This window comes from Melospiza melodia, chromosome 6 (assembly GCF_035770615.1).
Source record: "Melospiza melodia melodia isolate bMelMel2 chromosome 6, bMelMel2.pri, whole genome shotgun sequence".
Classification (NCBI taxonomy): domain Eukaryota; kingdom Metazoa; phylum Chordata; class Aves; order Passeriformes; family Passerellidae; genus Melospiza; species Melospiza melodia.
In genome coordinates, this window is record NC_086199.1 from 23,925,729 (window position 1) to 23,952,301 (window position 26,573).

General features: G+C 39.7%; 3 protein-coding genes across 3 annotated transcripts; 1 reads left to right on the forward strand and 2 right to left on the reverse strand.

The window, feature by feature from the left end:
* Positions 1–1,404: 1,404 nt before the first annotated feature.
* PNN (pinin, desmosome associated protein) lies at positions 1,405–11,327 on the reverse strand. Its single transcript, XM_063160337.1, has 9 exons — positions 11,173–11,327; positions 10,830–10,901; positions 10,110–10,178; positions 8,934–9,006; positions 8,756–8,850; positions 6,785–6,866; positions 5,043–5,198; positions 4,822–4,960; positions 1,405–3,800 (listed from the first exon to the last, which is right to left on the reverse strand). The coding sequence occupies exons 1-9, from the start codon at positions 11,283–11,285 to the stop codon at positions 2,515–2,517; spliced, it is 2,085 nt and encodes a 694-aa protein (XP_063016407.1). The 5' UTR covers positions 11,286–11,327; the 3' UTR covers positions 1,405–2,514.
* A 314-nt stretch (positions 11,328–11,641) lies between these two features.
* On the forward strand, positions 11,642–17,109 carry TRAPPC6B (trafficking protein particle complex subunit 6B). Its single transcript, XM_063160339.1, has 6 exons — positions 11,642–12,325; positions 12,406–12,473; positions 13,521–13,638; positions 15,058–15,141; positions 16,171–16,264; positions 16,932–17,109. The coding sequence occupies exons 1-6, from the start codon at positions 12,245–12,247 to the stop codon at positions 16,961–16,963; spliced, it is 477 nt and encodes a 158-aa protein (XP_063016409.1). The 5' UTR covers positions 11,642–12,244; the 3' UTR covers positions 16,964–17,109.
* An 876-nt stretch (positions 17,110–17,985) lies between these two features.
* Positions 17,986–26,037, reverse strand: GEMIN2 (gem nuclear organelle associated protein 2). The gene is made up of 10 exons (XM_063160338.1): positions 25,897–26,037; positions 25,360–25,444; positions 24,050–24,139; positions 22,089–22,148; positions 21,820–21,930; positions 21,194–21,238; positions 20,443–20,511; positions 19,014–19,124; positions 18,756–18,814; positions 17,986–18,437 (listed from the first exon to the last, which is right to left on the reverse strand). The coding sequence occupies exons 1-10, from the start codon at positions 26,016–26,018 to the stop codon at positions 18,398–18,400; spliced, it is 792 nt and encodes a 263-aa protein (XP_063016408.1). The 5' UTR covers positions 26,019–26,037; the 3' UTR covers positions 17,986–18,397.
* Between the last annotated feature and the right edge of the window lie 536 nt (positions 26,038–26,573).

Sequence of the window (26,573 nt, forward strand, 5' to 3'; positions counted from 1 at the left end):
TTTTCATGGTCTCATTCCCATCCACAGCTGTGATATTGTTTCAGGATAAGAGGAGGGGACCTTGAAGGAAAACGTAACAATTACTAGACACACTACCGCTTTATGGTGCTAATAGTACATTACCATCTTGCACTATTTCTGTAGTGGAATATTCATTGGAATATTTAGCTTTTAGAAAACTTTGAAGTTATCGCACACTGATGTTCACATTACACTGAGCTGCTTAGATCTAGGAATGCTAACAATTAATGGCACTGCTTGACAATGGTAGTTAGTAAGTTTCTTCTAATAAACATTAAATTAACAATAACATCATCAGCTTCCTATGCAGCAACATAGCTCCTGTATTGTCACAGTCAAGAATACATTGCACCTGGGAATATAACCTAAAACAATGTGATCAATCCAGTCCTTAGTTCAGCAACCAGACTCACCATCCTATTGTTTTCATAAACCCTGTTAATCTGTTGCTCTGAAACAAGAGGTCAGATTTGCACACTGACTCCAGTACCAGCTATTTAAACCTGTAAATGCACTACAGCAGTGAATCACAAACTCAAAATAAGAAACGTTACAATTATTCAATGTTACCAAAAAAGTGTAATTAATTGAAAAAACTACAATGGCTTCCAAAGGCAATCTGAAACCTGAAATTAGTCAAAACATGTAGACCAATAACATTTTGCTCAGTTAGTCAGTATTAAGGTTTTTTTTGGTAGAACATTGTTTAACATCTTCAATAAGGCATTTGAACTTTTGTTTGTCCTTCAGAAAAGATAACACATTAAACCACAAGATTCCCTGAAGGAAACATTGTTGGAAAATACTGACAAGAATAAAAATTACTCTGCTGTAGAGACACAGGCAGATAAGATATTGAAGAAGGAAATGGACTGAAGAATCTGAAGTCCTTGAGAAAGGGGAAGCCTGTGTTTTCCCACTGCCTATTTGTGCTGCACTCCATTCCTTACTAGACACATTTCTTGAAGTCATGACATTAGGCATTTCAGAACACATAAATCTGTCACTAGCATTGAGTTCAGATGAAAACTGACACCCTCCAAGCTAGAACCTGGCAAGTACCTTCCAGAAAAACAGGGTGGACATGGCATTTCGTACACTAAACCCAGCTTATGTGTCCTTCCATACTGAAATCTTTCTAGGATTTCCTGGTCTGTGATTTGGTGTATCAGATAACACAATTCTCTTCCTGTCAAGACAACATACATTAGAGCACTACAGTTTTATAGTCAGTTAACAGACAATTAAAAGCTTTAAGAATAATTGTGGAAACAGAGCTTGTAAGGTACAGCCACCTGCAATTACAATTCATACTTTAAATGTAGAAAGCCTAAGATAATACACCTGTTAATAGAAAAGATCATAGGCAACAAGAGAGTTAAGTAGTCTACAAAGCCACATTTATTTGCACATGTACAGAACAAAGCAACAGATGTTATTGTTTTCCATACAAAATTATATAAAAACAGTATTCACCTTCATAGATAACACTATACCACCTTAGGTTTATTAAATACATTCAGAAAGCATTCTTGCACGCACACGACATTAGTATTAGGTAGTCCCAGGTAACTCCAACACTGCAATGTAATTATTCCTAGTGGTATGAAGGGATCAAAGATTAGTCTGCAACTAAAACAAAAGGAATCCTGGTTGAGAAGCAAACGGAAGTCTTTCTTCCACTGGCCACCAAAACAAGGATCATCATTGAAGAGATTATCTATATCTAGAACATAGATGTAAATACTACCAAAGCACCTGCAGAAAGCAGGCAAGAGTGGTTTTCCAGACTTGAGGACTTGAGCTACCTTGGCCAGTGTTAACATTCCCATTTAATTACTGCTTGCCTATGGATAAGAAATTTTTATAAAACCGGAAGATAGACAGAATTGACTAAGAGCCTGCAGTTACAGAAGAAAACAAAAAGTACAGATTCAAATCAATTACTTTGCCTTCCTACCCAGCACTGGAGAGATTATTTGCTTTACTAGGTCGTAAAATGCTCATTCTTGCAAGGAATAGAGGGGAAAGGCAGAATTTTATATTTTCTGCAATGCTGCCTTCCTACATATAATCTAAAAAGGGGAATTTAATTGTCAACAGGACATCTCAAACAATTTATTTAAAATGCACATTTATTTCTACAAAAAAAAGTGTATGATACAGAAGAAATGATCACATCTACTTTAAAGGTATACCTATTAAAATATACAGAGAATCTTAATGAGTACAGGATATTTTAAAAAAAGATGCAAAGGAGTGTTAATCTTTTATTTTTACATTTTCAGGAACTTCACATAATTTTGGTAAGTAACCTTTTACAAAATTATGTAAAAAGTACAAGAATGCCTGGTAAACAGTCTGCATTTTTCCAAAAGATTTTTTACAGCATGCAATTCTTAAGGCAGCCTTCTCTTCCTCCTTACAAGGAATCCTTTCACTCAAATAATCTTCTGCTGCAAAGATTAGGCTAGGGAAGCTTGGTCTCTTCTGTTAACGCCTTTTGTCTTTCCTGTCTGATTTACGGTCTCTTTCACTCCGTGAAGTTCTCTTGCCTGACCGACTACTTTCTGATATAGATCTCTTTCTGTCAGACCTCGAACTTTTATCCTTTGAGCTTTTAGTATCTCTACTACCACCTTTTGAGGACTTGTGACTTCTATCTACTCCTGAAGCATCCCTTCGCTTCCTATCTGTGCTCCTTCTGCGCTTTCTATCTCTGTTATGGCCCCTGCCTCGGCTCCGACTCCTGCTCTCACTACTGCTCGAGCTGCTGCTGCTGCTGTCCCTGCTCGTACTCCCACTGGTAGTGCTGCTGCTGGTGGAACTGCTCCGACTGGAACTGCTGCCAGTACTGGAACTACTTGCACTGGTAGTACTGCTGGAAGTGCTACTGCTACTGCTGCTGCTGCTACGGGTATGACCAGTTTTGTTCCCTGCCCTACCCCTGCTCCTACTCCTAGTCTTACTCTTACTTTCTGTACTCGGTGTTTGATTCTGCTCCGCCTGGGCTTCGACCACCTTTACAGACACCACAGCATTTTCATCTTTGTCTGTCTGGGGCTCTGTATCCTGAGTGGACTGAGACAATTGAGGTGAATGTGCTAGGGGCACAGACTGCGGCTGAGATAGAGCCTCAGCCACTGATTCTGTCTGAGCTTCAGGTGTTTTCTCCTGTGTTTCTTCCAGTTCAGCATTATTTTCTGTTTTGATACCTTTCTCCTTCTTGGGAGAAGGAACATTACACACTTTTTCTGGCTGAGCATCACACTCTGTTTCTGCTTCTATTTCTTTGCCATTTTCATTTTCTACGGGTTCTACACTATCTGTCTCATTCATTTCAGCCACATCCTGATCATTATCCACAGGCTGAATGTTTTCACCTTCCTCTTTTATAACTGTGACCTCCTCATGCTGACCATCCTGTTGCTTGTCATTCTCCCTCACCTCAGTAGGCTCTTCTACTTTCATCTCTATGTCATGTTTCTGCTCATCCTCTTCCTGTTCTTTTTCTGCATCGCTATGCCCTGAACCTGAACCTATTTTTCCCTTTTCCTCCCCTACCTCCTCCATTTCTACATCATTGTGCTGATTACCTGTCTCCATCTCTTCCACCTGCTGAGCCACCTTACCCTCTTCCTGCTCCTTGTTCTGTTCTTCCTTCTTTTCTTCATTCTGCACCTCCTGATGTTCTTTTTCCTTCACAGATTGTCTTCTGGGTCTGGCCTCCATTTTGTTAATCTGCTCTGCAAATTCATTTCTCCTGCTTTCAAAGAGCGCTAGGGAATAAATGCATAAATAATAGTTAAGATAATCTACAGACACTGAAGTCTACTTACCCTTTAACTATGAGCTAGTAAGTTATCAAATTGTTCAAGTTATAAATACTGCAATCTTGTCCTTTCTGAAGTAGCAAGCCATTAATGCACAATGGAAAAAACTGCTAGTTACCTTAAGAAAACAAAGCACAGGGGAGAGTAAGCTCAGCTGAGTTTTTGAACAGCAAAGCCCTAAATCTAAGCTAACAAAAACTTTTTGACCTCATTAAAGTCAAACCAACCAAGAGTATATCAAAAGAACACCTTAATTTCCCAGTATTTACCTATTAAGGTTATACTTCCTAAGGCAAACAAAAGACAGTAAAAAAAAAAAGGCAAAAAGCTAGATAGGTATTAAGAAAGCTTAATTACTGTAGGCTATCCAGACAGGTGAGCTATCTTCTCTTACCCCCCCAACCCCACAAGATAAAGAAAAGCACCTAAGAAAAAAACCAAACCAATACATTCTTAGTTTAATAAAAGAAGAACAGTAAGACTACCATCAATCGGAGCATTTTAAATTGTTCTCCAAAAGAAAAATATAGTCATCCTGTGAAACAGAAATGAACACACATTGAGGTAAAAAAAATCATCAGAAATTTCTAATGGTATGCTTAAGAAAGAACTTCTCAAATGCTTTGTAAACACCTGCAGTTCCTTGCATCTTCACAGAATCTGCCTTTTCAAAAATGAAGCTGCTGCACTTGGATACATCTGGGTACTAAAGCCAATATAAAGGACTGTTTAAAACACATACCTCTGAAATTCTGCATATGCATCTTTTGACTTCTTGAAAGAGAATCAAATCCCATTCAATATAAAAATAAGTCACTGAAAGAGTAATTTCCACTTATGATGAACACCCGTGTAAGAATATAGTTTGTCTTAAGCATGAAATTCATGTATTTAAGCATAGACTTAAATTTGTATGGCAAACAAAGGGAGGCAAGAACATGGACCTCTGTACTACAAAGACCCTTACCATTCATCTTTTTCTGTGACTCGTCCATCAGCTTCTGCGTAGCAGGACACATTCTGCCAGGTATGTAGAATAAATGAGGTTTTGTCTTTGTTCTTATGTATTTAATTATTTTAGCATTATGTTCATTCCATTCTTCTTGCTGAGAAATACAAGAAAATAATGCTGAGATACACAAGAATAGTTGAAACAAGAGAAAGATTGAGATCAAAACAAAAACTCACCAACTGAGCAAGCTCCACCTTTTGCTCCAATAACCGCAGCTCTGTCTGTTTAGCACGTCTTTCTTCAAACAGTTCTCGCCTCTCATTTTCTACTTGCTTTCTCTCTTCCTCTGCCTGCACTTCAAGTTTCTGCTCAATTTCTTGTCGTCTCTTTTGCTAAAATAAATGAAATAAAATCTTTTTTTTCCCTCTACATTAAGAGAAAGTGTTCTAGTTTGATTCACTTAAAAATCTTCAATTATTTACACCATTAAAGGTATTCCTAAAAACACATTAGGAAATACCTCCTAAACTACAGCTAATGAAAGAAAGGAGTGTCACTGCTTGCTGGCACCTAATATTTTGTTGGTTTAACTATATAGTTATGGGGCCCCGTGAATTTCTGTGTGCTTTACCATCTTTCAGTTTGGACTTAAATTTTCAATATAAGCTTGGGTTTTTTCTCCCAATGGCAGAAAAATAAAAGGAATGTATTTGAGCTATCAGGGAAATCACGTAAATTTCCCACTTGGGAGAGAAAGAACTAAATTCCTCCAGAAACAAATGAAGGACTGCAGGACAACAAAAATTAGATTGTGAACACTTCCAGCATATTAACTGCTAATTATATATATTACTACTATCTAGGAATGCTATTTGTACACCCTAGACTGCCATGTGCTCAGATCGTACAATAACTGTTCATAAAAATATAGAATTTACTGCCTGGACAACAAAATAGCTGTGTTATAAAACTCCTCAGGCCTTGACTTTGATTTATAGCAAGTGTATATGTATGAAAAAAAAGGTCTCCATAGGTACTCTCAGAAAAATTTTGTAAGGAGCAGTAATTCTTCAACGTTTCTTTGTGCAAACACATACTGCTATAAATTAGACAGGGACTCCATGTTTCTAGACCATCCTGATAAACAGCTTTTTGTTCTAATGCAAGCAGGCAAAAGTGAACTTTGGTCTTATGTGCCACATGACAAGGTAGGTAAACCACCCAAATACTGCATCTGAAAGCAATCAATACAAGCACTGTGAGTCAGCTCTGCTGTCATTATACAGAAAACATTTTAAGCTTAAATCTTTCTGTTTCAACTGGACTGCTGAAATACGAACTTTAAAACATTGTTTTTAATCTCAAGGTTATTAGTGTTAACTAAATAACTCCTTTAGGGAAACAGTAAACAAATACCATAGCCTTCACAAATTAAAAGGGAATAAAGTTACCACCATCCCATATACAAGTTTTTTGACGTAATCACTAAGCTATGCAAAGGCTTTGCTTCAGTACAATCACATGTTTATTTATTACATCAGAAATTCTGATTATCTGTACTGGAACAAAAAAGAGATTTCTAGACAGATAGCATAATAAAGTATAGATTTCTGTATACTTGGTTATAATTTAAACATCCGGAACACACCAGGGTAGGCACCGCTTCATCAATACTGCACTATTATTTCCAGAAACAGCCTATGATTTCTTAAATAGTTACCTGATTAAATTCCATTTAACACTGCCTTTTTGTTTCCACGAAGGTGAGAAACAGGGTTACAAGGTCATGGTAAGAATGCCTTTCCTGCCTCCCACCCTCATTCCCCTGAGTTGAGACAAACAAAAACCTACATGCCATCTCACCAATTTGCTGCACCTGCAACCTACACTGTAGGGAAACTTTCATTCTTACTTGAAATAACTTAACCAAACAATTTTGCTTTATTATTTACAATCTGATAAAATTTAAAGTAAGTACCCTCTCAGTAGCAATAGCAACTGTGGACTCCTGTTTGAATTTTTGAAGAGTGCCCATCAGCAAGCCAAATATACGTCGATTCCTGAAAAAAACCAAACCCATAACAAAAAGAAATTTGAGATTGAGCTCAAGTACTAAGATTTTTATTTATATAAATAATCAGAGAAACTTTCCATCTCAAGGATACTTATTAGCAACAGAAGACATACTGACTGTGCCAACAGTCCAGGATATAATTTACAGTGACATATCATTTTGCTTATAAGACACAGCTCTTATGTGTAACACAGAACAGCTAGCACTGGCAAAACTGGAAGCCTGGACATTGTTCATTTAGAAATAATAACACTAAGATTTTTAAAAAAATCTTAAAGCAGAGAGTACTGAAAGAAAAAAGTCAAGTAAATACAGTGTGAGCTATCAATAAGGGAGCAAACTGGGTTTTCTAAAAAGCATACACTCCCCCCCTCTCCACAATCTGCTTAGACTAAGGAGAAATGGAGCCACAGGGGAGTGAAAACTTATCTATCAGAGCTGCCCAACAATGAGACACTGCACTGTGGGATGAAAACAGAACTGCTCTCATCCAATTAGGTGTTGTTTTGAGAAAAATAAGTAAAATTCTTCAACAAATTCCCTTCTTCTGAGCAAGAACTAGTTTCTTGATTTTCACTTTCAATTTATTTTTATTCAATGCCAAATTAAGTCTTTAAAACCTGATGCAGACTTTCTTATTTGCCTTGAACCTGATAAAGTGAGAAAGGAAATGCTACTAGTCTTCCCTAAGTACCACTCTATTACAGTGGCACAAACTTCACATGGAAAGGTAAAAGTATATTAAGTAATAGAAACAGGAACAGATAAAAATTGAAAGCCAGACATCACTGAAAGTGCACTGAAAGTTTGTATATGAATGACATCCCAGAAGACACTGAGCAAAATCAGGAGTTCAGGGGAGGGTGTCCTCTTAAAGAAGCTCCCTCCACCACAATTCATAGAGACTAATACTGGTTCTCATCTCCCTAGGGACTACTGAACTGAAAAGCAGTAAAACCACAATTCTGAGGGAAGAAGCTTTTGGTGCCTGAAGCTCTAGGAAGTTCAGTAAGAATTTTGAAGTCTCCCTGTATGGGAAACAATTAGAACCTAGTAAAGGAAGACTCTAAGTGAGGTTATAATTAAAAGAAATAAGCAAAGTGCCAGTTGATCTGTGGGGACTTATCAGAGAAGATTTCTATAGTTCCTTATTCTGGTTCTAATTCTTCTGTTTATTTGGTGTATAATTACTACTGCACCAGGTGACTTGCATTCTGAAATGGACAGAGGCCAGGAGGTCAAACACAGCTGCAAATTTGGTTTTCCAATACATCTTACCAATAGAGCTGCATTTCAGTTAGAATTTTAATAGCCCTGAGAAAAATAAAATATAGGAAAAAGGAGATATACATAGGAGGAATCTAAAAAGCAGCAGGTGAAATGAAGGCAAGACTGTACACACAACAAGAAATCAAAGTAGTATGAGAAAAGAAACATGATGGAACTAGTTCATTTAGAAAGAGAGGCAGAGGGAGTGAGGAACCATACCCAAAACCCTACTTCAACCAACAAAATAAATGATGAGCCAAGACAGCTGTAATAATCCAAGACATTAAGCAACCAATGGAAGTACAGATATTTCTGTCTTACTCAAATGACGTTAAAACACTAGCACTAGCAAACCTGCTCCTGTAGGTGGCCTGAAAAGTAGAATCCATGTCAGTTATGTGAACAATGCACAGATTGCTGCTTGTGAAATATTTTCAGAGATATATTTAACTTTTAAAATTAAATTTTATACCATAATGGTAACTCTTCAACATAATCTTTGGTACACAACAGCTTGTGTGCAATATCTTTTAAATCTAAAGCTACTTTCTATGACTTTCTAGAACTCAAAAGTAGCACGTTAGTGTAAAAGAGATTTCTGCATACCTTTGTTTTCCTTTCTCATCCATATTTTGATCTTGTATAAGGTCTCGACGTGTTCGCTCTTTGGAGGTAGCAACAACAGAAGATGGCAACGCTGGCTACAAGAAAGAAAAACAAACTACTTTGTTCATCCTGCTGCAGGTGGGTTTCCTCTTGCACAGCTCCATTTACTATACATTACCTTTTTAATATCGTCATCCTCTGCGTCGCTTTCTTGGCGTGATTCTCTTCTTGTCCGACGTTCTCCACCCAGCCTGGGGAAGAAAGCCAGTGGTCATTAGAGAATGATTATTTAGGAGAGAATCCCTTCCAGCATGACAAAAACAAAAGTGTGTCTAGTCAGAAGAACCAACACTTGGGTGAAAATCTCCCCACTGTTCCAACAGCCAGTAAGTAACATTTTACAGAAAGAATCTATTGTTGATGAAAATCAATGAGACAGAACAGTTTAAATTTTAATACAACTTGCAGAGTAATAAAAACAGAAGAATCCACAAATACCATATTTAACTTCAAAAAATACATTTGGAATTTATTCTTTTAAATGTTTGTGCATTTCCAGAAACCTCTAAAAAGGCTACTGGTATAAAGGGCTCACTAGACAGATTTAAATGCATTGAGATGGAAAGGTTGGTATAATTTCTTAAACAGGAAATGCCGTTCAAGTTACCTACCAAATGGGAGAGAGGCAGATGGATTAGCACTTGAGACATGTATGAACTAAGGCTTTAACAAAAAACAACTTAAAATAAATAATTTAAATCAAAGAAATCCTAAAATAAATAATTAAAGCTTTCCTTTTCAGATTTGTGGCACAACACTTTCCTGTTTCCCAGCTTCATTTTCTGCTAACTCAAAAATTCCAAAGCAAGCTTTGCTTTGGTTGAGAACTATCACTGCACATTAAGTGTGCACAGCACTTAAACTCCCAATTATCACTCACATCTGATGGATTTGCAACCAGATGTGAAAGTTCAAAACCCAAGTCCATTGTCAGATTGCCTGTATTCAATTTATTAAACAGGTCTCAGTCATAATGAAATTTGTGTTCACTGCAAACAAATGTCACAACTAAGAAGAATGTAATATAGCAGACTGTACGCCAAATAAAACCAAAAAATTACAAATACCTTTGTATTGCTATATCTTTATATTATTGCTACCATCTTTACATTGCTCTAAGGTAGAAAGAAATTTCATGGAGTGATTTACTGTCACCCAAATTATTCCCAACAAGTCTTCAATAAGTAATCTCCAAAGAAGACAGTGAAAGTCCCCAGTTATTACCAGTTTTTTGTTTATTGTTACAAATTCTCATTCAGAAAATCAAGTTGGCTGCATTAGTTTTTGCACTCACCTACTGGATGCACCTTCAAGATCCCTCTGTTTGGCTGGGGGTCCTCCTCCACTATCTGAGAATCCACGCCTAGAAAGAAAACACTTGTGGTCTTAGAACAAGTTAGGTTAATCCCTAGACCACTTCAAGTCTGCATAATTCAACTATAATTTTGCTTTATAGTCACAATTATTTTACTCAGTTTTATCACCATTTACTGTTAGCACTGCAGTGCAATGTTTAAACATGTTGCATCTAATTTCACCTTGAATTTCTGCACTTATTGAACTGAGTAGCTACACTGAAACAAGCATCCCATTGTCTTCAAATAATCTTATCTGCAGTAATTTTCAGGATGTGGCTTTATCCACATGTGTTTTAAAATCCCTCCTAAAACACCTACCAGTTTTTACATCAGCAAGAGACTGATTTTGAACGATTTCAAAGACAAGGTCCCAGCCACCACACAATATCACCCTTCATTTTGACGTTTCCCCTTATTTTTCAGTATAACAGCTGAGAAGGTCGGGGAAAGCCACCCATTTAGACTTGTTGCAACTCAGAATGAAGAGCTGTTTTAAACTTAACCACCAAGGCCCGGTAGGGCAGCTCTGGCGCTCATTCAAACAGTACCGCAGCGAGCGGAGGTAAACGAGGAACGCACGACACTGAGCGCGATGGCACGAACCACTGCCAGGGAAGGGATGGATGAAACTCCGCTGCCTTTCTGCGCCTACTTACCTTAGCAATAAGCTCCCACGGCCTCTACCTCCACCGGGGCCTGCGAGGGCTAGCAGCCTGTTTTGGGGGGGCCTGCAAGAGACAGCGAGCGCTGTTAGTGCTGCCCGCCCGGCCCAACGGGCCTGCGGCCGTTCCGTCCTGCGCCCCGCGGCCGTGCCCCACCCCCGCGGGGCAGAGCTGCCCCATCGCCGCACCAGCGGGGCGGGCACGGCCCGCACAGGGACGCGGGGATCCGCGGCCGGCTCCGCGCCGCCCGCCCTGCAGGCCCGACGCGCGCCCCCCCCGCCGCCCGGCCCTTCCTTGGCGGGACAGCGGCGCGCCGGGCGCTCCCCGCCTGGCTCACCTCACATCATTGGGGTCCCGGCCCGTGAGCTTGCGGATATTCTCGTCCACGTGCTTGAGGCTTTCCTTGGCTTTCTCCAGCTGCTCTTGCAGCGCACGCACCGCCACCGCCATCCCGCCCGCCGCGCGGCCTGGCCGGGCCCCGCGCGAGGCAGCGCTGGGAAACAGGGGGGACAGGCCCCGCCCACTCCGGCGGCCGCGGGCCCGGACGGCGCAGCCAATCGCACCCCGCTGGCCCCGTCTGACCGCCAATCACCGGGCACGAGAGGAAGGGGCACGCCCGCCAGGGTGGCTCGTCAAAAGCGGTCACCAATCACAGAGCCCGGGGGAAGACTGGCATCTCGGTCGCCCAACTAGAGGAACGCTCTGCCTGCTAGCTCGACGAATCAATGAAGGGGGCGGCCGGAGTGACACGACACAGAGCTAATAAGAACTCAAGTGTCATTTCCTCGTAGCCCAATCAGAAAACCACTTCGGGGCCGCTTGTTCCCACCCGCCCAGGACACATCCTGCTTTCCTCGATGGGGCCGAGGAGCCGGCACGCTCGGGACTCGGGCGAGAGCCAATCAGCGCTGAGCTACCAGAGGGGCCTGTGCCCGGCGAGCCAATAGACGGGGCCGTTAATTGGCGCTGGCTGTGGTAGAGGCCTGACGGGGCCGCTGCTGCCCTCACATCCCCCTGGAGAGCGTGGCAGGGCAGCTCGGCGCTGAGCGTCAGGCATGGCGCCCGGGGCGGCGGCGAGGCGTTAAACCACGCTCTTCCCCGGCTGCAGCCGACGTCGCTCTGCGGCTCCCCGCGGCGGGCAGGGGAAGGCACGGGCGCTCTCTCGGAGGCAGTGACACACGCACGCCCCGCCTGCCTCCAGCAGTAGGGTGGGCTGAGGGGCGCGTTTGATCCCCGACCCTCGCTCAGGACTCTGCGCTGCCGGCGGCGCCCGAGTCCGCGGACTCTACAGAGCCTTAAGCTGAGAGCCGCTTTCCCAGAGCTTCCCCGGCCCGGCCGGTACTGCTGGGCCTCGGCCGGGATCTCCCGCGGGTGTCCGGGCCCGCCCGGAAGGGGCGGCGGCCCCGGCGATGGCGGACGAGGCGCTGTTCCTGCTGCTGCACAGCGAGATGGTGGCGGGGCTGTACCGCGCCGCCGAGCAGGGCGAAGGGGTGAGTGGGGCCGGGGCCGCCCCGGGGCTGGCCGGCAGCGGATGGGGCTGACGCTGTGGCCGGGCCCTTGTGTCTTGCAGGAGAACGGGCGCTGCACCACCAAGCTGGAGAGCATGGGCTTCCGCGTCGGGCAGGGGCTCATCGAGAGGTGAGTCCGGTCCCGGCGGGCCCTGGCAGCCGCTGCTCGTTCTCGGGGCTTTCACCGCGCCGGCAGAGCACACCTGCCCGGGCAAGGTGCGCTGGTTTGGCTGGACGGAGAGGGCGTTCCTCTTACCATCAGTCATTCTGGCGTCTCCTCTTTTCGTATTTCATTCTTGTGAGGACCTGTGTTTGTGTATCACGGGACGGTTTTGGAGTGTGTTGTTTTCCTAGTGCTTCCCGTCATGAAAACCGAGTCAGGGTACATGGTTACTTTTAATACTTAAAATTATCTATAATTCTACTTTGTGTAGACTTTTGCATGTTTCCTGCTTCTGGTACGTTTTGTGACTTCATTCTTTTTCTGATTTACTTCTTGAGCATAATTTTGTGATTGGTCCTCACTGTATTTCATTTTTGTAAAGTGCCCTCAGCCCTTGCGACTCCACGGCTGAGCAGCTCTGGCCCTTTGGGGACCGGCGGTGCCACTCCAGCGCCCTCCTTCCGAGGTCGTGTGCAGACTCCTGGGTTTCTGAATCATGCTTTTGTTGAATAAAGTGGGCCTTTAGTGCCAGATAAACACCCTCATGAGGATCTGAAATAAGCAAGAGAAAGAAGTTCGTTCTGAGAAACGTGAACGAGTTTTATATACTTGGGCCTATGTTAGAGCTCTGTTACCTAATTGAAGGACACCTTTCAAGAAGTAGTACAGATGTGAGCATTTTATTTATCTTCTATTTAGTTACTGTTTTGAAGATAAAACTGATGGAGCACTTTCCACCTTTCTGTATGTCAACTATGTTTGATAATAATGGAATTAAAACAATTTGTTGTGCTATCATATTGCAGATGCTAAGATAACACTGTGTTGCTCTTAAACTAAAGTACTTGATGAATGGACAGTGAAGCTACAACGATACTGTGCAATGGTTGGAAAACTAATTTCTATAATAACTTTAAAAATGATGTTGTATAATACCATTAAAAATATTTCTATGTTTAATTGGTCAGGTTATGTGTGCCATCATTATTGATATATTTCTCACTTTTCTCTTAGGTTTACAAAAGACACTGCCAGATTCAAGGATGAATTAGATATTATGAAGTTCATTTGCAAAGACTTTTGGACAACGGTATTCAAAAAACAAATAGATAACCTAAGGACTAATCACCAGGTACTAATGCTGTAGATTTAAATTTAACTTAGAAAGGTGGTGAGAGTTTTGAGTTGCTAGTGCATTTTTTATTTTTCTTGGTCAAAAACTAATCACCAGATAAGAAATTCAAAATGTTCCATATTTGTTTTGTTTAAAAAGCTTGTTTTTCAATATTCATATTATCATGTAGCTTTAGAATACAATTTAAAAATTGCCTATGATGTTTTTATTGCCACCCTGTTTGAAAAGACTAAATGGTTTGAATTCCATAATCACTGTTGCAATGTGACAGAAAGGACAGTAATGATTACAGTTGATTAACATTTAAACAAGAACTTTTTAATCTGTCTCTTAATAAATGTTAGTAAAAATAGTGAAAAAGTGATGTTATTGTCTAAACACCTATTTAAAGAAAATAGCTGCAGTGATTTTTTTAGTTTGAAGAATGTTGAGAGCTTTCAGCAGTTGAGACGGTTGTAGTCTATTGAAAATACTTGTATAAGAAACAGTGGAGAAAGTTCTCAGATTTGCATGTTGGTGACATTGTGCTGTATCCATGTGCTTTCCTGTATCAACAGCCACAATTCTTAAAGCCAGACCAAAATAACTTAAGGAGCCATTTTACTAGAGTAAAAAATCTTTTTCCTAATTGAATCACTTGGTTTCCTTATGGCCATTTCCCTGTTGTGTCAAATTAGGAAGAAGAGAATTTGTACTAGGATTGTGCCAAATTAAATATTTTTCAGTGACTTATCGAGTAATAAGAGATAATTATTACTTTAGAAATCTGGGGTTTAAAATCAAAAAAGCTGCAGTATTGAGCTTCAGGGTCTTAATTGTATATGCAGCCTTAATTTAAGTTCAAGTGTTAGGAAATTCTGAAGTAGCACAGTCAGTAGCAAGGAAATTAACATGGCAGGTGTAGCTAAAGCCATACTGTGTTTATACTTAAGATGCATATTGTTGCACTAAATTGTATTGTAGAAAACACCAGACTTTAACTTTGATTGTCTGCTAGGTGTAGTTGCCTGTACTGCTATTAAGAAAATAATTCCCACTGAATTTGAGAATAAGAATAGAGATGTGCAAAACCCTGTGAAGATGGATATTTGAATGTAAAAATCAGTATGCATTTGGTATATTACCAAAGACTTTCTAGAAGGAATGTACATAAACATTTTTTAGAGGTAACTGATCATATTATTATCTAGAGGTTTTTTTTTGTATACTCACAATTAAGAAAATTTTCTTTTGATATTCCTTAAGTAAGTAAGTAAATAATACAATCTAAACTTAAATCACTTATGTCTTAATCTACAATTTTATTTTTCAGCCTGAGATCATATATATTTTATCTACAAATCAAATCCACAGAAAATGTGGGTTTTATATTACTGCGCATTTAACTAAACCCCTCCATTTTTTCTTTTTAAACAGGGTATTTATGTCCTTCAAGACAATAAATTCCGTCTCTTGACACAAATGTCTGCAGGAAAGCAGTATTTAGAACATGCACCAAAGGTACCCTTTGATTCTGTGTGGAGGAGGGTCTGCCAGTTTCATTTCCATTACCTTCATCTGTTAATAACTTTACATTTTGTAATTAAATGGATACAAACTCTTCTGAAGGGCACCTAAAGATCTGCCTTCAGAATCTGTGTGCTTCTTAGAAAGGCACCCTGTTTTAGAAGAGTGGATTTGATTTATAGTTCAGAAAATGGTCTTGGTTATTGTGAAACTTGCTGCTGTTATATTTGAGTTACTTCATGGTGCAAGTGCTTGTCTGCCACTACCTGCTACTGTCACACAGATTCTTTCTCTTCAGGAAGAATGTCTTCAGAAACTTTCTTTAAAATTCCCAGAACACATGTGGAAGATGCTATTTGTTACATAAAACAAGGTTCTGAGATGATGTGAATGTTCAGAAAGATCTTCTACCAATTAAAAATAGTTTTGAGTGCAGATGCTGAGTTATGGTAATAGTTCAGGTAAAATCAGTCCCTCTGCAAAACCTATCATAGAGCACTTTGGCTCAGGTGGATTAAAAAATGGGGCATTCAGATCTATTTTATGGTTTCTTAATTCTTGATCTTAGTCCTCCCAACTGGCTGTGTCCTTGGGATTATTTTTTTTTGTGTTTGGTGAAATGTTTCTTCTATTTTGCAACACACATTTTAAATATCTGCACGTGTTTGTATCCTAAGGTATGGCCTGCACAAGAATGCTGTCTTGGACTGTTTGTCCTTTGTTGACTTCAGTACCAGTTGCTAATTTCAGCCAAGTCTTGGGAATAATTGTTTTAAGGATATTAAGTTCCTACAGGTTGAATGGAAAGAGAAGATGACTCAAAATACAAAATAATGAGAACAATCTATGTAGTGAGCTCCACTCTACCAAATATTGGAGCTTTCATCTATTAGAGACCTGACAGTCTCTCAAAACCTCCATGGTTTTCTGTTGTCCAAGTATTGTGTGCTTGAGTACTTGTTTTCAATCTTTATCAACAAGCTTCACTGTTGACACTCATTTGAAGTGCAACTTTTTATTCAGTATTTAGCATTCACCTGTGGACTAATCAGAGGAGGCCTATCAAATCTGGGAATAAAGAGTATTGTAACAGCTGAAGTTTCATCAATGCCTGCATGTAAGTAGTACTTGGAGTATTCAATTATTAGCTCACTTGGTAACTTTCCTGACTTTGTGTTGCTGTTATAAGCATTTTTCAAGGTGGGATTTGAAGCTGCTGGGCCATAGGAGTCCATGTGAACTTCAGGATATGGCTTGTTCCTATATCCTTTAGTATTTAGAAAATACTGGTAGAGGATAAGCCTCCATAATGTTGAGTGAAAAGTAAAACTAAAAAGTTGTATTTAAATTTAGAAGCATCAAATGTGTAAGGATGTGTGTCCAGAAGGTTATTTGCACAAGCTCTTTCTCTATAGGACTCATTAAGGATGTTAGTAAGTAAAGACCATTGTAACTACATACGCTGCTCAATTAAAAGTTTCCACAGACTTAGCACAAATTTTAGGTTTAGCTGACAAAACTTCTGTGGTGTGTGACACAGTCAACTTACAGACAAAAAGAAAAGAGAGAAGCTGTTCAGCGTGGAACTAAAATTTAAATGCTAAATTTAAATAATGGCTCAATTAATTAATGCTAAATTTAAAAAATGGCTCAACTGCTTACAATTAAACTGTAAGACTGAAATGTTCCTTACTATTTCTTTGAACAAAATTTTACAAGAAAATAATTACTTGGAGAAATAATTCTAATGGTAATAATGTGATCTGACTCTGCTTTTCCTGCAGGTAAATTTCAGGTGATGATACAGAAGATGTAGAGCACGTTCAAATCTGGGTATCTACTTTAAAAAGCCTTTGTATGTGGATGCAGTATCTTGGCTCATTCTTGTATATAACATGTAAATTATAGCAGTGTGCAGCACAATTCCAAAATATATAATAAATGCTCATAGAAATAACTTAATACTATGCTTGTGTCTTGGTATGAAATTTATTCTATACTAAAGTAATAATTTATACATGGTAAAAACCACGTACTCTACATATTCAGCAAAACCTTTCAATTACCAAAAGAGCCTGGAAGACCAGAGACAGAGTTTGAGAACAGAGAAAAATCCTGACCAAGACTAAATTTGAGCAAGAAATGAATGCGTGTTGTGTTGCCTGACTTGAATGCCCAAGTGCTACCTTTGCCCATTCACTCTGGGAGGCAGCCCTGCAGGGAGGGCTGCAAAATGGGTGATACAAACCTCTCACTTGGGGTTTGGACTTTGGACCACTGTGGCTCAAAAACTTGGCTAGTCCGAGACATGGGCATCCCTGCTCTGTTTTTAAGACAGCTTTTGTATTTCTTTGATGGAACCTGTTAACACATGAGCTAACAGCTCACACATCATTAAACATACTAGGTGGAGACCTTTGTAGCGTTGTAGTTTGGGGCAGTAGAAGAAAACTTGTTTTTGCATAGTTCAAGAGTTTCTCCTGTCCTTTAAATTAGCAACTGCTCCTTGTGTCAGAATGTTTTATACCTAAGGTTGTCTATACTGGCTAAAGAAGGAAATTTATTCTGTCTTGTTGTGTATAAATTCAATATTAATGTAATTGTTTTTAATTGCTAGCTACGGTTTACTTCTGTAATGTACTGCTCAAAAAGTAGTTATGTTTATGTTTTACTGAAACAATTGTTCCAGTAACATGCTGGCTATTGTTAAACTGCTATGCAGTGCTAGAGCTAAGGCACCAAAACTTGAAAAAACACATTCAGCCCTAACTCTAAATTTCTATAGTAAGGCTGCTGTTAAATAATATGGAGTAAGAAAACCCACAATGTTTAAGAACAGTCTTTAAAATCCTTTAGTTTTATTAAAAAAGTCCTCAATAAGTCTGTTAGAAAAAGAATAATAATTTGTAATGTAACCTCAGACTTCACCTAATAGCAGTGTCCATAGATTACTCAGATTGTAGAAATTTCTAACCAAGAATGTAGTTTACAAAGACAGGAGCTTGAGAGATGATGTTGGACACTTCAGTTACCACTTTACAATGATGGTGATGATGGTATTGGAGACACTGACAATCTCAGCTAAAACTCAGCTGAAGTTATTCACAGCTGTCCCAAATGCATTAGTGTGAGGGTGTTCTGAAGGGATTGTGTAATACTCCAGGTCTGAACAATGCAGTCTCTTGCTGTTAACTCTGATAATGCTCTTTGTACTGTGGCAATGCAAAATACTGGGTGTTCTCAAAACAGCCTAGGAAGGCTCGTCAGCCAGGTCACGTTGATCAAAGTACCTAGGAATGAAGTGGAATATGGTAAGAAACCTCCAATGCAACATATTCCTTACTTCAAGTTGTCCACCCATTGCTTTCTAGCTCATCTTTTAGTGTTTCTATAATAATTATGGCTTTGTGGTTCAGGGGACTCTGAAGACAGGAATAAGCTTACTTTGTTCTTAGGTGTATCTTAAAACCTTTCAGCTAAATATATTTGCTGCATTGGCCCACGGTACTTTTATTTATTTTCACATTTAAAAGGGTTTAGGTTAGTACAAATAATCACACATTTATGCTGGACATACATTACTGGTTGAGGTGTATAAGTTGCATTACCTACTAACTAAGCAGATTATCAAGTTCAGAGCTGATATTTGTTCTTCATTCTTGCTCTCCTGGAAAAGAGAGAAATATTACAGCAATTCTTTTGTTAGCTGTGTCAAATAGAGAAGCTGTTACAAGCCATGCTATGTGTATTTGTAGTCTTCCCTACAAACTTTAGACGTGAAAAATTAATTATTAAGACTTCTGAAAAGTGATCCTCCTTACCTGCTAAATTCACCAAGTCCTCTGCACAGTTATATTAAATCTTACCTCCAGCGCCCTGACTTCTGAACATCGTCTCGCCAGCTGTCGAATAAGGGAGTGAGCTTCAGGTAGCAAAGGTTTTTCAAGGCATGCCAGCAGTGCATAAAACCATCTACCCTGTGAGGATTCAAATAACAGAGTTTTAATTCTGAGCATTTCCTTGAAGATTCAAGCAATTCATGTTATATAAAGCAGGACTGAAGTGTATGTCTCAAAACTGCACTGAAGTGCTATATGCAATAATTAAATTTTCTAAACCACATTAGACACTACATGGTAGAGTTCTGTGTCTCTGGATAAGATTCTTGTGAGCCCTACTCCTGGGTTTCCTAGCATTTTTTTAATGCTGGCTAAGATATAAATTATTACAGCTGATGCTATTATAGTCCAAAAGAAGGATTATTTTAATTATATCTAAACTATTACTTGGCTATTAAACTTTAACTTCACAGTCTGTGAAAAAAACATTCCTGAAGACAGAATGCATGAACTCAGATCTTTATGGAATTAGTGGTTAGATCTGCTTTAAGATTTGCACCACTGTGAAAAGATGTTCTTTGAGTTTTACATCTCTGAATTCTGCATTCTTACAAACCTAATTTCTGGTACCAGTCTAACTTCATAATTTAATCCCAGGGTCTAGTGGCCTTCATTTTGGGACCTAACCTAAAAGTCATTGTGCACATTCTCTGTCACATACATACTGGTTAAAAAGAAAACAGTCTTCTTCAGGAAAGGACAGAGCATGAAAGGTCTTTAAGTGACTGAAAAAAACCAGTGAAACTACGCTAAGCATCATGTAATTATTCGTTACTCTTTTTCTTTGTGGTACTGAAGGAATGAGAAGCATCCACCAAGGTCTTATGTAGATATGGTGCCCTTACACTGCTGCTCAATCTAGTTGTCGCCAAACTCCATGCCAATGTAGCCTGTCAATCAGGAGTCCTTAGGTTTGATTTGTCACCACATGAATGCAGCTAAGCCTTCTGGTCTGTGCTCAGTGTGGAAAGATTAATGTGTCTTTGCCAGCACACTGTAACGTGCCTCCAAACTAAACTGGAGGTATTGGTAAAGAATGTGCAGCACCCTGACAGAACCAAAGCTGCTGGGATCTCTCTTCTCTCCTGAACCTTGATGCTCAACAAGCCTTGTGGCTGAAGTTATGGGGTGAGAGATACAAAGGGAGGATACAGAGGGAGTTTGGGTAGTACTTTTTATGTGTGTATCTGTTAAGTTTTGTAATTTTAGCCTTCCTAAAACAAATGTGAATACTCATTTTAGTATCTAATCAAGAAAGTTTTGAAAGTAACAATATGATACAACCGTCTAGAGAACTCTTTAAAAAATATGAAAATAATTTAATAGAAAACTGCAAACAATTTATTCTTTGTTTAATGCATTCATGTGCAAGTAGTTAGAATAAATTAAAAATTACCAGTTCTGGAGTAAATTTTTTCTCTCCAAACCAGCTTATCAGGTATTCTAAGACACTGGTTACTGTTGCCTTCAAAAGAGGAACAGAAAGAGACAATATAGTATCTGCAATGTTTTGTTTTGCTGCTCTTCTACCTGAAGGATTTATTATATAAAAAGTATTTCTACTCCACAAGTATTTATTCCAGTTTGAGGTTACATGTAAGGGTAAAGTAAGTGTTAAAGTACCACATTTGGAAAGAACTTTGTATGAAATGAATTAATTGTGTTAATGAAAAGGTATGGGTAAGTAGCTACAGATTAGGAAAGAAGCATCACACTGGTTGGTTGTGTGTAATGGTGGCAAGTGGGAAACGTGGTAAAGGAAAGATAAGTGTGATTCTTCTAGCCTTGCAATGTACATAAAAGTTCACAATCAAATGGAAGAACTGCACTTAAAACACTGAGAGATTTAAAAATATTGTAAAGCAACTATTGGGGTATTCAGCAAAAATTCAAACGTTAAATGTGCTATAGAGGAACTACAACAACAAAATACTTTCAGAACTAGTCATGAAAAATCTTTGCTTGTAAAGTTACTTGTAACTGAATGTAAGATAATGAATACATTCCTTCTGAGTGTACAGTTAATAGAATTTGTAATAAACAAATTCCTACTCTAGGCAAAGAAAAATAGGTAAGCCTTCTGCTGCAGAACATGAGAAATAATGATTTAGGCAATGTCACTATGTGATTCTAAGAGGTAGGCTTACCTGATTCATCCTGCTTACAATACTTAGCAAAGGGGGAAAGCCCACCTGAAAAAAAGCAAGTTGGAAAATGCAAACATTATCACAAACATCTTTGTTCTAATTTAGAACATACTAAGATTTTAATTTGATGTTCAGACAATGGTAGTGATTTGAAAGTCTGTTCTGAGCTTTGAAATTTATTAAAAAAGTATCTTCAAGAAAGTTGAAGGTCCAGTGAAGTATCAGAGCACCTTGCTTCTACTGTTACTTGTTAAAGTTTTGGTTTGACAAAATGACATAGTAAAGAACATATTTGTAGGGTATCACATATGAGGAGGGTAACCACATATCACTATGCAACAAAGCACTAAAGCAGACTATGAAGAAAGCTTCCATTCTGTTCAGTGAGGACAAAGTAATGACTTTAGCTGACAAGAGATGGAGGAAGTCTTCAAATTTTGACTGAAAACAGAGACTTAATTCCTGCTTCACTTGGTTTCTGCATAAAAAGAATGTACACTGGGACTTTGTGGGGTTGCCAGAGCTTACTTTCTATTTGGCACAAAGTGGTAATAAACAGTAGGACTGTTTCAGGCAGTTAGTCTAGAAAATAGCTGCTGAAAACTAACTAGAAGTCCTATACTCACCTTCAAGTAATCAATTCCTAAATTTTCATTATCAGATAGTGCATCTATTTCTGAGTATATTCTTTCCCCAAGGCAGAACTTCTTCCAGCCTTCTTCATCTTCTGATTTTGGCTGAAGTAAATAAAAATCAATGAAAACTGTGTAATACTGTGTCCTGAAGACACTGGAGAAAAGACTTAAATTGTTGCATGCAACTATAAAGCAAGATTAACTGTGGATTCAATAACTGGGAAAACAAACCACAGAGCAGTGTTATGAATTCTACTCACCATACTAACATTGCTGTCCAAATGTTGTGACCGCCAGTGATTCCTGTGCTTGTTCAGGCTCTGAGTAATTAAAACAAAGTCAAATCCCAGTTTAACTCTGCAGATATTTTATCCTAGTCACAAATGTATGAAAAGTATATTTTATGACTTTCTATAAATCAGTAGGTATATAGCCAGCACAACTGGCTAAATAATTCCCATGCCTCTTAGCAGAAATGTAATTAAGAATCTCATGCTGGGATTTTGGAAGTAATGTTGAAGCTAAAGGCATTCTGAATAAGGTTAAGCTGACGTAGTAAGCTTTAACAGTCTTCTAGACTTTTCTTGTTAGAACAATCTTAAGAAAAAACCCACTTTGATTTAATCCAAAAGCACACATAAAGCCAATATCTTGTTTCCTAACAGTGCTGTATCTGTATCAGAGGTCTACAGAATTGTATGAAGGAAGGCAAGTGTGCTTTCTTAGCACATTTCTTCTACCTGGCTAGACAAACTGGCCTGCTTAACAGTTACTTGTAGAGAGCTGTAAATGTTCTGTAGCAGAAGGAATTTGTCTCCCACTCTGGTTGTTCCTGTAGCTGTATAAAAGACCACTAAAAATGCTCAAAGTAACAGCAGCTGATGCAGTGGTTGAACAAGTGAATTCTGATGCTCTTTTTAAAATACTTTTTAGGATAGTCTTATATTTTACAGTGTTAATTCTGGCACAGATAAGACAATTGATTTGAGCATAAGAGAAATACCTATTCAGTGAGTAAGCCTTTAGATGTCAGTCTCCTTAGTACTGCTAAAACCTTAGACTAAGCCTAATATACAGGATGCAGTTTGATCCCTCACAAAAAGAGGGGTAGCTCAGTTACTGTTTACAATGTAGAGGCAGTAGTACAGATCTCCTCCTTCCCTAAATTTTCCTCCCTGACAAAGACATGGTACATGAGCTCCTGCAGAGCTCAGTGCTAGTGACAAGCTCATGGCTGGTCACACCTCAGTGCGTGAGGTACTCCTACAATGTAGCATCAATGCACTGTAAACATGCTGTCTGCAGCACTGGAGTCACAAGTGATCTCTACCTACATTTTTATTATATTTTCCATTTCACACTGTTTGAACTGTGCATAGAGAATAGAAGAATCATAGATTTGGGTTGGAAGGGACCTTCACAGGCCATCTAGTCCAACCCCTCTTCCATTGGCAGGGACATCTTAACTAAATCAGGCTCAGAACCCCATCCAATCTGACCTTTAGTGTTTTGAGGCATGGGGCATCCATCTGTCTCTGGGCAACCTGTGCCAGTGTTTCACCACATTCATTGTAAAAAATTCTTTCTTATATCTAATCTAAATCAACCCTCCTTCAGTTTAAAACTTTAGTAAAGCTTAGCTGAACTTAGAACCTTTACCCTTTGAGACTGCTTAATTTTCTCTTCTTCTTGTGTTACTTCCAGCAGGGTGCAAATGTATCAGGAAAGATTAAAATCTGTGCTAACTGTACAACCTTACAAATACGTTTTACCAAATCAGTATGTCTCATCATAATGGGTTACCATCTCTGTCAACAGCTCCCTAAACTGACTGTATGAAGGGACTTCATGAATCTCCTGGTGGGTTAGAATCCACTTGGTTCTTAGTTCATGTTGAACATTTCCTGCTAACACTGTTTTAATATAACTGTATAACATTATAGGGGTTTTTGTCCTTCCTCAACTACACCATAGCATTTAACCTAAATACGGACATATTTTTGTTGAAGGAGGATTTCTTAAATGTGACTCTCAAGAGTTTTATCAGAGGTTTAAAAGCCACATATGCTCAATTAGCTTTCAAGAACTTAAAACGCTTGCCTATGAACATCTACCCTGCTACAAAATCATAACACTTCTATACTAGATATAAAGTTATCCCCTGTAAAGCACAGAAATGTTCTATCCAGACAGTGCAAGACTCCTCACAGACATCTTGTACCTGACGAACAGCTGAGAAATTGGCCACTTGCTGCTGCTGCCACTTGAGCGTTGGAGAGTATCCTTCAGGAGCAGGCTGACATCCAGAAATCTGAGAAAACACTGGCAATAATTATAATGTAAAGAGAGCTTTATAAGAAGAATCCTTGAGAACAAGAGAATCAGTAAATGTTTACTGTCAGGTAAAGAATATCCTTGAAATCTTCATTCAAGAAAGGTAATTTCATGACCATATCCAAGGATGAGTTAAGATTTTGGTTTAGAGAAATTTTTTTTGTTTGACTTTTCTCGTATGTACATAAGGAGGAAAACTAAGTGTTCGAAATACATTGTCAAAGAATTACTTATTGTCTTACTTTCAGCAATTGTTCTGCTTTAATCACCCTGCTCATAAAAAACAGGACACTGTTTCCTTATCTGCGATAGATACTATCAATCTTAGGCATTCTGCCTGTCAAGACAGTAAGCTGAGGAAGACAGAAGACCATAAAACCATCTAGAAAATTAAGTTTGATAGTTAGGTAGATATAACCTCTTTAAAGATTATCATTAAAGGGTTATTAAACAAAATCTTTCTTCAAGTGTTTAAGAATGTCACTAGACACAGATGAGACAGACGAAGAGAATGGCTGCAGAAGTTACAAGGTCAGATCAGTATTAGAAACTTTCTCTGAGAAATCTAATAGTGAAATTTCAGATTACATCATTGTCATTGGAGAAAGGCAAACTATTTGAAAATAGATTAAAAAACATGCTGGCAAGGCAATGCAACAACAGAAAAATCTGCTTCAACAGATTTGTTGGAAAAGTAAGGAAAAATTCCAATAAAATGTTCTTCCCAAAAGGAAAGAAGTGGTGCTAGAATTTCATCTAACTTTAGTCAAGCTTAGCTGTACTTACTGCAGTTATGCTAGATACAGACTTAAACCCAAAGACAGGTATATACAAAATAAATATAAACAATATATAAACAATATAAATAATAAAAACATAATTTTCTTCTAAAATGTAAATATAATTAAATTATTGTAAAATTTAATGCAACATTTGATTTCCTCAGACAGTAAAATAGTCTGTTGCATACTGAATAGTATGGGGATTATCAACTGAATCGGTTAGAAAGACTGCTGTTACCCAGCAGCTGAGCAGGGGTTTCTTCAAACACAGACATTTAATTCTGTAGAAGCTTTTAGAATCTAGCAGCGCCATTTGGTTATGCCAATGACCCCCCCAAATTAATACAAACATAATTATAGTAGCATCTTCCCCCCTTTTTCCCCCCTCAAAACACGTAAAAGCTCTCAAACTTACTGAAATGTTTACTGTCGGCTTCTTTTTCAATTTTCTGGGATCTATTTGCGCCACGACCACGTCAGGACATCGAGCTGCTTCAATCCTACAAAACAGAATCAAGTGGGCTGCATTTTTCCTTTCCTGTAACAGGTCGATACATACCGGATGTCTTTGAAATACTCATAAAAGCATGGAAGGACCAATGAAGATCCTTGAGTCGAACTCCAGGACAGCCCAGAAATCACAGGGCGCTGTCCAAATGTTTCCCGAACTCTGTCATGCTTGATTCTGTGACCACTGCATGGGGAGCCCGTTCCAGTGCTCAACCACCTCTGGGTGAAGAACCTTTCCTGACATGCAGCCTAAACCTCCCCTGACAGGGCTCCATGTCGTTTCCTCGATTCGTGTCGCCGGTCACGAGAGATCGGTACTCGCCCCTCCTGCAGGTGTGTAAAACACCGATTATGCCGGCGAAGGGCAGCTCCCCACGGCCGCCCTGGCGCGGCCGGATACGGAGCTCGGCCCCGGCCCCGGCCCGTCCGCGCCGCCACTCACTGGACACGCTTCAGATACTCCTGGGGTGTCCTGGGAGGCACGGTGGGGTCGAAGTCCTCGGCCAGGTCACAGTCGCCCACGGGCAGCAGCCGCGGCATCAGCTCCTCCATGCCCGGCTCCATGGCCGCGCCGCCCCGGCGGCAGAGCCCGCCCGCTGTCGCTGCTCTCGCGAGAGCGGCGGGGCAGGCCCTGTGGGGGCGGCGGTGCTGCCGCGGGGCCCTCGGGGCGGGCCGGCCCCGCTCGGGAGCCGCTGATCGGTCACGGTCTGCTCCGGGCGTCTTGGGTGCCCTGGAAACCACCGGAGGCGAATAAAGGAAATACAGCCAAAGAGCAGTGCCAGCAAGGGGTTTGCCAATTCACTGCCCATCAAACTAGGCCTATTTTTGTGGTGAATAGGTGTAAACCTTCAATGACGTCCTTCAGTAGGCTCTGTGCCATCATTGTAATACACTGTAGTTTTTGCCAAAGGTTCTTTAAAGCTCACCCATTAGTACGCTCTTATTTAACCTGTGAACACCCAGTATTCATAATTGTCCCTTCCTTGAAATGCTTTGAGATCTGTGGTTAAAGTCAGTCACATAGAAGTTAATTATTATAAATTTACACAGAGCTCCCATTCTGGAAGGGTCAATGCCTGAGTTGCTGCTGTGTGAGTTTTTCTGAAGGCTATAATGTGG